The following is a 12,720-nucleotide window of genomic DNA, read 5'->3' as shown; positions in this document are numbered from 1 at the left end:
CTGCTGCTGCTTTCAGTAGTATGGCAATAAATGGTACTTTTTGGTATTTTTTTAGTACATTACATTAGTCAGTCAATTTTAATATTACAATTTTTCTCAGGTTCATTTGTCTTGGTTCTGTAATTTTTCTTTTATGGCAAAAAGTAGAATATTTTCATTGCTTTTACCATAAAATAACTGAACATAAAAGGCAAAAATGCTCATTGTAGAAGAAAAATCCAGTTTTTTTGCATCTGAGCTCTTCACATGGGGGGATGCTGCTGTAAATATTTAGTTAGAGCGTAGCATTATGTTTAAACTAACTTTAGTGGTGTAAAATATTTACTAGTGTGTAAATTGTGACTCCTTTCAAGTCATGCTGATGGTGCAGCCGGTTCCTGTCCACTAGAGGGTGTAATTTACATCATTTCAGACTCTATATCACCATAAATCAGATCAAAATTGATTAAAAAAAAATGTAAAGAAGAACTGGTTACCGGATAGGATGATGGGCTCCACCTCATCATACTCTCGCAGAACCCACACAAACAGACGAGCCAGATCCAGAGAATAGATGAACTGCCGCAGGGGGCGACCTGAACCCCAGACCACCAGAGGTTTACCTTCCTCTACACACACACACACAAACACACACACACACACACACACACACAAATAAATAAAATATTTCATGTGTACTCTAACTCTACTTTACCCTTCAGAAAGTGTGTGTGCTTTAAATGAGTCTCACTTTTTGCGATGTACGTCTTGTGGATCAGGCCCGGCAGCACGTGACCGTCCTCAATGTTGAAGTTATCATGGCATCCAAACACGTTGGTGGGGATGACGGCCGTGTATCGCCGATTAAACTGCTGAAAAAACGCCCTGATGGTGGACAAACCCAAATGCCGAGTCAATTATTACATTTAAAACATTATACATTTAACCTACAATTAAATATTATCTGATGAATATCTTTCTCACTCTCAAATTCACTAGTATATTTTCCCCAATGTCTGTTTAACAGAGAGCAGATTTCTCAACACATTTCTAAACATAATAGTTTTAATAACTCATCTCTAATAACTGATTTATTTTATCTTTGCCATGATGACAGTGAATAATATTAGATGAGAAGACACTAGTATTCAGCTCAAAGTGACATTTAAAGGCTTAACTAGGGTAATTAGGGTAAAGTTAGGGTAATTAGGCAAGTCATTGTATAACAGTGGTTTGTTCCGGAGACAATCCAAAACTAATATTGCTAAAGGGGGCTAATAATATTGACCTTAAAATGTGTTTGAAACTATTAAAAACTGCTTTTATTTTAGGCAAAATAAAACAAATAAGACTTTCTCCAGAAGAAAAAAAATATTAAAGGAAATACTGTGAAAAATTCCTGAATCTGTTCAACATCATCAGAAAAAAAAAAAATAAAATGCAAAGGAGGGTGAATAATTCTGACTTCAACTGTACACAAGAAAGGCCAGACAGACCACTATGGTAATTCTAGTAGTAACTAAATTAAAGTAGTTCAAGTGTTAAAAGAACCGTTCACACAAAAATATAAATGCTGCCATCATTTCCTCGTCTTTTATGTAAGAATCAGCTCTTTGGTTTAAATCATGTTTAAACTTTGGGGATTCGAATCAAAGATTCGAACATGATTCACATAGAATTATTTAAAGCTTACACTTAACTTAAGTATTTGACCAGCAAATAGAACGTTTAGTGTAAAGCAATTCTGTATTATATTATTACGTGGCCAACAATAACAATATAAAAACAGTATCTAATTATTTATTAAGCAAGGTAGCAGTATCTGAAGCTGAGGCATTAACTTATAAAGCACACAACACACCAACACGGATCTTAAAACGAAACAAAAGTTTATTGCTACTCTATAACACAAAGTACTAATCTACGTAAAACAAACAAATGCACATACATACACACACGCACAAGCAGTTTGAGGAGAGTTTTGACTGAGTGGATTCAACTTCTAGCCTTTGCTAAGTTCTTAGCATTGCAACCTGAGAGAAACCATAAAAGCAGAGAAATTTGCTATTCTTTACTACTTAAACATAATTCACACCAGATTCAGTAATGGGTAGAAACCTTGTTTGTGCTACTTGCGTTCTGATGTAATTTTTGGTTTCCTCGACTGGTCCAAAGGGAAATCCCGGCGAAGCTGATTGGTCAGCGTAGCAACTTCAGTGACGTGATGGAATTCCCTTGTCGGTGAAGAGGGGTTTCCTTAGTCGGTTGCTAGGGATACGGATGTTGGACAAAGCGGCGTTCGAAGTCCTTCCTGGGTTCCTGTAGTTATGATGAGTTTCAGAATTTGGATGTGTTGACCCGATGGCTTGTTGTTGAAGCGGTTGCACAAGCAGATCGGGGGTCGAGCCGGCAGCAAGTGAAGGTCGCGGTCTGCTCCGTGATGTAACGAGGCTTCCGGCGAGGCGATGTAACGGCCACAGCACGAGAAGAGCGACGTCCGGGCAGCAACGGCGGTGACGACTGGCAAAGATGACCGGCAAAAGACGACGATGAAATTCCTTTGTTCAAAGTTTTATAGGCTTTGGTAGAGGCTGGGTCTACACAATGCTTGTCCAATCAGATAAGGTGTGGGGTGGAGTCACACCCCAATTCTGCCCTCTAGGAGGCCGGGTTGACACCTGGTGTGGGTGCTGCTTTGATAGCATAGTGGTTAAAATAAAGTCTTATAACATCGACACTTTTCATAGTATGGTTTCTTCATATAAACCAATGCATTTGAAATGTTCCTAGCTTTCAATCGATACCAAACATGAAGTATTTCACAAACATTCTGTAGATTTCATTTGTCACTGAGGGCTATTACTCAATAACTATCCATAACAGTTTTGTTAAACACATGGAACATGTTCACACAAAAACCTACAGAAACATAAAGCAAACGTACATTACTCAAATAAACTGTTTTACTTAAATGTCCATTCAATTCAGGAAGCGTTTCTGATCGCTTCTGTGTCTGCCTGAGAATGTGTATTCCTTGCAGACGCCAAAGGGCACGCAAACCAAAAGGTACTTCTCAAAAACCGGTTTGGTGGGTTTTTGATTGTAGAGCCTCTTATTGTTTTAAGGTGTAAAGTTAATTAACACGCAACTGTGATGTTGACTGGCTAGTTATCCTGTGGATTTGCCTTTTGCTGGGTGCCTGTGGATTGCTTTGAAAATGAAATCAATCTCAGACTCGTAGGCACCAACCAATCTTTTAAGGATAACATGGTCTGTGGCTTGTTCGGTTCTGGAACGATCCGTTGACTCCCCACATTTACTAAATCCAAACCTGCTTGAGCTTCTTTCTAACACAAAGGATAAAACACTGAAGAATGCTGCAGAAAAAAAAAGCAGCCATAATATTATTCGGTCCTACTATGAATGTTGATTTGTTGAACTGCGCCTGTAAGATTATCTAAGTGTTACGTTATAGAACGTATTAATTATTAGTTTGTTTATTTTATATATATAAATATTATATATATACAGATTTGTGTTTTGTTTATGCATTTGGAGCTGATGTTGTGTTGTGCGCTGTGGAGCATGAGCAGCTTTCTTTCTCTCTCTCTCTCCCCCTAGAGCTGCGCTTGATTGCGGTCCAGCCGTGTTGCGTGTGGGAGCGTATATAAGCTGGAGGAGAGGAAAAATGGGGAGATCTTTCTGCTCTGTGCAGGTCGCAAATCTCCGTCGTCGCCGCCGCTGTTGTTCCGAGCGTCTCCTATCTCCTGCCCCAAATTGTTGGTTGACTTGGTGTGAATTGATCGATTTCTGTTACTGACAATTTAATTATTTTCTAAAACGGCTCTTTGTTAAATCTGAACCTATTGGCTTTTCTGATTAAATATTTATATATATTATTTTTGGTTAGAAACAGAAGCGGTAGGTTGGGAATCGCCATTTACTTTAAAACGTTTTCTCCTGGTTTGTGGCAGCAAGGGAGAAAGGGAAGTGTGCTGTAATTTTATTTGGGGTACTTTTATTTGAGCAGGTAAGTTAGAATTATTTCCCCGCAAGTTAGCTGTTTTTTTGTTTATTATTTTGGCCTGGATTCCCTTCTGAAGAGATGCTTCTATCTTTGTTGTCTAAAAAAATAATAAATATTGTTGCTACTTGATCAGTGTTGTGATTATTGTGAGTTGGGACAGGAGAAGGGGAAAACCCTGAATTGAGTATTTGAGTTTATTTCTTTGTTTTTTTTTTACACTTGTTATTGTTCCCACTAACCCTAGACTGGTCGGGATGTAACACTAAGTCAAAATGATTCACCCTCCTGTGACTTTTTCAAGTATTTCCCAAATGATGTTGAACAGATTCAGGAGTTTTTCCACAGTATTTCCTCTAATATTGTTTCTTCTGGAGAAAGTCCTATTTATTTTATTTTAGCTAGAATAAAAGCAGTTTTTAATTGTTTTAAACACATTTTAAGGTCAATATTATTAGCCCCCTTCAGCAATATTAGTTTTAGCCTCCCGAACAAACCACTGTTATACAATGAATTGCCTAATTACCCTAACTTTACCCTAATTAACCTAGTTAAGCCTTTAAATGTCACTTTAAGCTGTATAGAAGTGTCTTGAAAAATATCTAGTCTAATATTATTTACTGTCATCATGGCAAAGATAAAAGAAATCAGTTATTAGAGATGAGTTATTAAAACTATTATGATTAGAAATGTGCTGAAGAAATCTGCTCTCGGTTAAACAGACATTGGGGTAAAATAATATACAGGAGGACTAATAATTCAGACTTCAGCTGTATATCCGGATATATGATACATTGGTGAGCAAGGATCTTTGCCGCTGACCTGTTCTGGACATCAATCATGCGTTTGGCGTAGGCGTACCCGAAATTAGACTCATGTGGAGGACCATTGTGGATCTAAAACACACCCAGAAGAAAACACTTAATTAGATGACAAAAACAAGTAGGACAGCTCTATAGATCAGATATCAAAGTCTTAAAGGCGTGTGACAATTATCTCTCAAATCACGAAATTAATTAAGTTAATAAGTTTGTCATTAAAACCAATTTGTTTAGAATGATTTGGTATAAGGAGTTTTGAAAGTTACAGTAAGGACGATGAATGAAATGTGATTTGTTAAGAGCCTTTTGAGAGTATGATTACAATTTGTAAATAAATGCATGTAAATATGAGCAATTATTGGAGTTATTATTGGAAATGGTGGGAAAACTATTTTACCCTGACCCTATTTTGGTTGTTTTTGGACCCAGTAGATATATCTAAAAACCAGTATACAGTGATCAGACTTGTAACACTTTTAGCACATAAATTGCACTGATATGAACCTTCCCTTAACAAAAAACTACAAATTTTTATGCAACATAAAACATTACCAAGAAAGCAGCAATCATCAGTCATTTGTATACGTTTGCCGGCCACTTTATTAGGTACACCTGGCCAACTGCTCGTTAATGCAAATTTCTAATCAGTCAATCACATGGCAGCAACTTAATGCATTTAGGCATGTAGACATGGTCAAGACGATCTGCTGCAGTTCAAAAACAGCATCTGAATGGGGAAGAACTGGGATTTAAGTGACTTTGAACGTGGCATAGTCAGTATTTCAGAAACTGCTGATCTACTGGAATTTTCACGCACAACCATCTCTAGGGTTTACAGAAAATGGTCAGGAAAAAATATCCAGTGAGCGGCAGTTCTGTGGGCGCAAATGCCTTGTTGATGCCAGAGGTCAGAGGGGAATGGCCAGACTGGTTCCAGCTGATAGAAAGGCAACAGTAACTCAAATAAGCACTTGAGCTCTACAGAAGAGCATCTCTGAACACACAACACGTCCAACCTTGAGGCGGATGGGCTACAGCAGCAGAAGAGCACACCGGGTGCCGCTCCTGTCAGCTAAGAACAGGAAACTGATGCTACAATTCACACAGACTCACCAAAACTGGACAATAGAAGATTGGAGAAACGTTGCCTGCTCTGATGAGTCTCCATTTCTGCTGACACATTCGGATGCTCGGCTCAGAATTTGGTCTCAACAACATGAAAGCATGGATCATCCTGCCTTGTATTAATGGTTCAGGCTGCTGGTGGTGGTTTAATGGCGTGGGGGAGATTTTCTTGGCACACTTTGGGCTCATTATTACCAATTGAGCATTGTGTCAACGCCACAGCCTACCTGAGTATTGTTGCTGACCATGTCCATCCCTTTATGAGCACAGTGTCTCCATCTTCTGATGGCTACTTCCAGCTGGATAACGCTCCATGTCATACAGCGTGAATCATCTCAGACTGGTTTCTTGAACATGACAATGAGTTTACTGTACTCAAATGGCCTCCACAGTCACCAGAGCTCAATCCAATAGAGCAGCTTTTGGATGTGGTGGAGCGGGAGATTGGCATTATGGATGTGCAGCTGACAAATTTGCAACTGTGTGATGCTCTCATGTCAAATCTCTGAGGAATATTTCCTTGTTCTCAAGGCAAAAAAGGTCCAACCCGGTACTTTAAGGTGTACCTTATAAAATGGCAGTTGAGTGTAATTATCATTATATTATTTGATTGATTAGTAGTTCATTTGTCATTTTATATTGCATTTTATTATTACTGCTTTCCTATAATTATTGCTTTACTATTATTTCCTTTTTTCCATATTGTTAAAACCATATGACTGTGTGTACTCAAGAGAAACTTGTCTTCATGAGTAGGAGATAAGAGAAAGTGTCCATGTAAAGGTCTGTAGTGTGTCTAGATAATATTGTCAAGCAGTAATTTTCCATTGCTGTTGCTTGTGGTATAATAATACTTACTTTCTGAATGTTACAATCATTAAGTTCTGTAGATGTTTGGAAACCAAGAGCAACAGACATTTTCTGAAAGAATCTGGCAACCGGGGCTAGATTTTATTAATCTGGCATGGAGAGTGTTTTAACAGTCACCCATGGCTTTTCTGCCTTGGCTTTATTTTTTCAATAAATAATGACGCGCTGTGAGACGTCAAGCGATGCATAGATTTTAAGATCCGCTAAGTACCATTATTTGCTGAAACAGAAAAACATTAAATCAGTAGGGTGTGCTAACTTTTTCACACGACTGTACACGTTTACCATTGTCTCATCTATGGGATAGGTGGTTTTATCTGGGAAGATGCAGGTCGACAGGCAAGAAACCACTTTGACCACTCCAGAATCATGAGCCGCCTGCAGCACGTTGTCATTGATGAACACATTACTTCTCTGGAAATAAAAGCAAACAAATAAACAAATTAATTTGTATATCCATTTATAGACTTCCAGTAGAGCTGTGGTGAAAATCAGCAGAAAAATAATCAAAATGCAGCACTAGTCTGCCTTAAATTGATTTTGAGCTCAATGTTTAACAGCGTTCTAGGCTAGTTTTTAACAGCAAATAGCACTCTAGGCTAGTTTTTTTTTTACAGCAGGTGATGCTCTAGGCTAGGGTTTAACAACAGACGGCGCTCTAGGCTAAGGTTTAACAGCAGATGGCGCTCTAGGCTAGTTTATAACAGCAAACGGCGCTCTAGGCTATGGTATAACAGCAGATGGTGCTCTAGGCTAGTTTTAAGAGCAGATGGCGCTCTAGGCTAAGCTTTAACAGCAGGTGGTGCTCTAGGCTAGTTTTAACAGCAGATGGTGCTCTAGGCTAAGGTTTAACAGCAGATGTTGCTCTAGGCTAAGGTTTAACAGCAGATGGCGCTCTAGGCTAGTTTATAACAGCAGATGGCGCTCTAGGCTAAGGTTTAACAGCAGATGGCGCTCTAGGCTAGTTTATAACAGCAGACGGCGCTCTAGGCTAGTTTTTAACAGCAGATGGCGTTCTAGGCTAGTTTTTAATAGCAGGCGGTGCTCTAGGCTAGTTCTTAAACATTAGATGGCACTCTAGGTTAGTGTTTAACAGCAGACGGTGCTCTAGGCTAGGGTTTTACAGCAGATGGTGCTCTAGGCTAGTTTTAAGAGCAGATGGCGCTCTAGGCTAAGCTTTAACAGCAGGTGGTGCTCTAGGCTAGTTTTAACAGCAGATGGTGCTCTAGGCTAAGGTTTAACAGCAGATGTTGCTCTAGGCTAGTTTATAACAGCAGATGGCGCTCTAGGCTAAGGTTTAACAGCAGATGGCGCTCTAGGCTAGTTTATAACAGCAGATGGCGCTCTAGGCTAAGGTTTAACAGCAGATGGCGCTCTAGGCTAGTTTATAACAGCAGACGGCGCTCTAGGCTAGTTTTTAACAGCAGATGGCGTTCTAGGCTAGTTTTTAATAGCAGGCGGTGCTCTAGGCTAGTTCTTAAACATTAGATGACACTCTAGGTTAGTGTTTAACAGCAGACGGTGCTCTAGGCTAGGGTTTTACAGCGGACAGTGCTATATACTAGTTTTTAAACAGCAGAGAGCATTCTAGGCTAGTTTTTAACAGAAGTCGGCGCTCTATGCTAGTTTTTAAAAGCAGACGGTGCTCTATGCTAGTTTTTAACAGCAGATGGCACTCTATGCTAGTTTTTAACAGCTGACATTGCTCTAGGCTAGTTTTTAAAAAGTAGATGGTGCTCTAGGTTTGTTTTTAACAGCAGAAGGCACTATAGGTTTGTTTTTAATAGCGGACGGCGCTCCATGCTAGGGTTAAACAGCAGACGGCACTCTAGGCTAGTTTTTAAACAGCAGATGGTGCTCTAGGCTAGTTTTTAACAGCAGACGGCACTCTAGGCTAGTTTTTAACAGCAGACAGCACTCTAGGCTAGTTTTTAAACAGCAAATGTTGCTCTAGGATAGTTTTTAACAGCAGACGGCACTCTAGGCTAGTTTTTAAACAGCAGATGGTGCTCTAGGCTAGTTTTTAACAGCAAACAGCACTCTAGGCTAGTTTTTAAACAGCAGATGGTGCTCTAGGCTAGTTTTTAACAGCAGAAGGAACTCTAGGCTAGCTTTTAACAGCAGACAGCACTCTAGGCTAGTTTTTAAACAGTAGATGGTGCTCTAGGCTAGTTTCTAAACAGCAGATGGTGCTCTAGGTTAGTTTTTAAACAGCAGACGGCACTCCAGAATAGTTTTCAAACAGCAGATGGCGCTCTAGAATAGTTTTTAAATAGCAGACGACACTCTAGAATAGTTTTTAAAAAGTAGATGAAACTCTTGGTTTGTTTTTAGCAGCAGACGGCGCTCTAGAACAGTTTTTAGACAGCAGACGGCACTCTAGGCTAGTTTTAAGACAGCAGATGGTACTCTAGAATAGTTTTTAAAAAGCAGATGGTGCTCTAAGTTTGTTTTTAACAGCACATGGCACTCTATGCCAGTTTTTAACAGCAGATGATGCTCTAGGCTAGTTTTTAATCAACAGACAAAACTCTAGCCTACTTTTTAACAGCAGATGGCGATCTAGGACAGTTTTTAACTGCAGATGGCGGTCTAGTGTATTTTATAACAGCAGACAGCACTCTATGTTCGTTTTTTAAAGCAAACAATACTCTAGGCTAGGTTTTTACAGTAGACTGTGCTCTAGGCTAAATGTAAGTGCTCGCCGCTGTTAAAAACTAAGCTCAGAATTGATTCAAGCAGAAATATCTATGCATTTTAAAAATTGCAGAATCAATTTTTTCAAATGATTTTTCACCAGAGCTCTAATCCAATGTAACAATGTCAATAATTACCCAGAAGTCCAGGTTCTGTCTCATGTTTCTAAAGAGTCCGCCGACCATCGCAGCTAAATGAATGACGTGTGTGGGACGATGCTTCTCAAACACTGCTTTAGTCTCTTCAGGGCTCCTAAAGCACCAAAAGAAAATGTGTTTTATTATTAGAAATTATGTATTAAAGTTATTAGAAGATAGTTATTGAAACTATTATGTTTATAAATGTGCAAAAAAATCTTTGTGTTGAACAGAAAATGGGGAAAAAAATATACAGGGGGGCTAATAATACATCAACTATACTTAACTTGTACAGAGAACACCATGTCTAATGCTTTATTTGACATTATTACATTAATTTCTGTTTTACACCATGTGTGATAACCATGTTTGAGTAATAGTTCTAGTTCACTGAGATTAGGGAAGGACACACCACAGCTAGAGATGCACTCACAGACACCTCTTTTACATAACCAAAGTTTGATAGCCAAATTCAGAGTATTGTCTGAACTGGGAAAAGGAGAAGTGATTCATTCATTTTCTTTTCAGCTTAGTCCCTTATTTATCAGGGGTTGCCACAGCGGAATGAACCGCCAACTATTCCAGCATATGTTTTATGCAGTGGATGCGCTTTCAGCCGCAACCCAGTACTGGGAAACACCCATACACTCATTCACACACAGACTCATACACTATGGTCAATTTAGTTAATCCATTGCCCTATAGCGCATGTGTTTGAACTGTGAGGGAAACCCACGCCAACACGAGGAGAACATGCAAACTCCACATAGAAATGCCAACTGACCCAGTCGGGACTCGAACCAGCGACCTTCTTGCTGTGAGGTCACAGTGCTAACCACTGAGCCACTGTGCCGCCCAAAAAAACTGTTTAGTAGGTGAAAAATAAAATTAACTTTGGTGCTAAATCAAGTAAAATACATTAAAACACGTTAACATTTGTATGTATTATTAAGCTAAGTAATTTTTTTGCCTGTGTTTAGTTTAATCATTTGCTATCTGGAATAACGTACTTTAGAAAGTCACGACTGACCAATCAAAATCAAGTATTTCATATACTCATGTAATCCGCTTGTTAAGTGTGACGTCACGCGGAGCAGCTTCCGATCCAAGCGCTCTATTCAACTGTATGGGGAGACTCATGAAATGGTAATAATAAACGTTTACAAAACAATTTAATACTTTCGAAAATCACGATTGCAATATATATGCCCATGCCTAATATCCGATGGCCAGAAAGTGATTAATTTTTTTATAAATTGTTACAACTTTGGTATTTGTTTTGCAGCAAGCCCAGAGATTGTTGTGTACACCATGACTTTATATAAAATTAATTTTCATTTGTGATCATAAACAAATTGATCATAACAAAGCGATCATAAACAAATCATTTCTCAACTCAAATGAGACCCGGAAACAGTATTACATACGCCACCACTTAACAAGCGGATAACACACAATTCTGAACAGTGCTGTATGATCGCAGTGTGACCCCTGAGGAGTGTTTGTTCAGAGTACTCACAAGAGATTGGCGTCTTTGGACGACAGGAATATCCATTCTTCTCCTTCTCTTCCTTCTCCCTCTTTCACCACTCGCTCTATCGCTCGGCCCACCAGCCCACTGCCACCCGTCACCAGCACACGCATCGGCCCGTCCATCTAACACACACAAACACAGCTCATCATTTACACCGATTACACACACTATATAAACTCCATTCACACGCACACTCCTGTTCTACTGTGTAGGCAAAGCGTTTACCCAGCCTTCCTCTGTATTTACTCTTGGATTGTCTTTTGGATTAACGTTTGTGTTCTGCTTGCCCAGACCTTTGCCTGCTTTACTGGATTACCCTGTGGCTTTTCCCTTTTGTTGCCATTGATCCTGTTTATTTGTTTAAATAATGCTGCATTAGGGACATCACTCCATTGTCACTGCATTTCATCAACACACACATATACAGCAGGGGAATTGAGTATTGAACACACTGTCATGTTTTTTTCCTGGGGATAATATTTCTAAAGAAGCTGCAGACATGGAAATAAAGCAGATTTCGGTAAAAACCCAAACAATACAAACATAAAAACAAAACAAATCTGAACATGTCTTTTGTGTAATATGAAATGACAGAAGGAGAAAGAGCTGAACTACTGAAATGTGTTTAATACTTTATATAAAAGGCTTTTATTGGTGCTGCAGCTTGAAGACGCCTCTGATATGGAGAATGAAGCCTCATGCATTGCTCAGGTGGGAGTTTCTCACAGACTTTAGCAGTGTCAAAATCTTGATGCTTCTGTGGGTCTCGTCTGTCAAATCGGAGCCTTCATTTGTATTCTCTATTGGATTCGGATCAGGTGATTGGCTGGGCCATTCTACAGCTTGATTTTCTTTCTCTCAAAGCATCTGAGAGTCTCATTGGCTGTGTTTTGGATCATTGTCTAGTAGAAGTGTGAACCTATACTAGTCTCACGGTTCGGTTACGATCATGCCTTCGATTCGGTTCAATTCGATATCTCGGTGCATCACGGTGCATTGACGATGCTTTCCATATACAGTGTTATATTTTAGGGGGGATAACATGCTGTCTGTGTAAACTAACAGACACACAGCACTACACTGTCTCTCATTCAAACACATACACAAACATAGACAGCACCACACACACACACACACACACACACACACACACACACACACACACAAACACACACACACACACACACACACTTAAGCCCTCGCAACAGGGAGAGCTCGCGCTGAGCGGAGCAGAAAAACGGAAAAAAAAAAAACTGAAAAAACTGAGAGCTCCTCTCAGCGCGAGCTCTCTTGGCTAAAAACATATTGCGAGGGCCTAAACGGAGCATTGCTCGAAATGTCGAGCAAAAAAAAAGAAAGACAGCTGTGAAACATAACCAGCTTTGGGCCCTATCATATACCCGGCGCAGTGTGGCGCAAGGCGTGGCGTAATAGTCTTTTGCTAGTTTCAGCTTGGCGCAAGAGTGGTTTTGAGGCGTTGCGCTACGCTGTTTAAATAGCAAATGCATTAGTGCTCATTTGTGCGCCCATAGG

General features: G+C 39.6%; 2 protein-coding genes across 6 annotated transcripts in view; both read right to left on the bottom strand.

Moving 5' to 3' along the window:
* arhgap39 (Rho GTPase activating protein 39) overlaps positions 1 to 12,720 on the bottom strand; it is a 297,080-nt gene that overhangs the window by 152,945 nt on the left and 131,415 nt on the right. The gene's annotated exons all lie outside the window — the stretch shown is intronic.
* gfus.1 (GDP-L-fucose synthase, tandem duplicate 1) overlaps positions 1 to 12,720 on the bottom strand; it is a 31,539-nt gene that overhangs the window by 7,305 nt on the left and 11,514 nt on the right. For 2 of the 4 annotated variants that reach the window (XR_015517598.1, NM_001008620.1), the window contains 6 exon segments: positions 11,173 to 11,309; positions 9,654 to 9,768; positions 7,105 to 7,233; positions 4,826 to 4,899; positions 731 to 864; positions 477 to 608 (listed from right to left, as the gene is read on the bottom strand). Coding sequence is in view for 1 of the 4 variants with exons in the window: in NM_001008620.1 (NP_001008620.1) it covers positions 477 to 608; positions 731 to 864; positions 4,826 to 4,899; positions 7,105 to 7,233; positions 9,654 to 9,768; positions 11,173 to 11,309 (721 nt within the window). In the remaining 3 variants the exon portion in view is untranslated. 4 annotated transcript variants of the gene reach the window in all.

This window comes from Danio rerio, chromosome 20 (genome assembly GCF_052040795.2).
Source record: "Danio rerio strain M-AB ecotype USA chromosome 20, GRCz13ab, whole genome shotgun sequence".
NCBI classification, from domain to species: Eukaryota; Metazoa; Chordata; class Actinopteri; order Cypriniformes; family Danionidae; genus Danio; species Danio rerio.
Note: the sequence above shows the minus strand (reverse complement) of the source record. Positions and strands in the feature narration are given on the sequence as shown.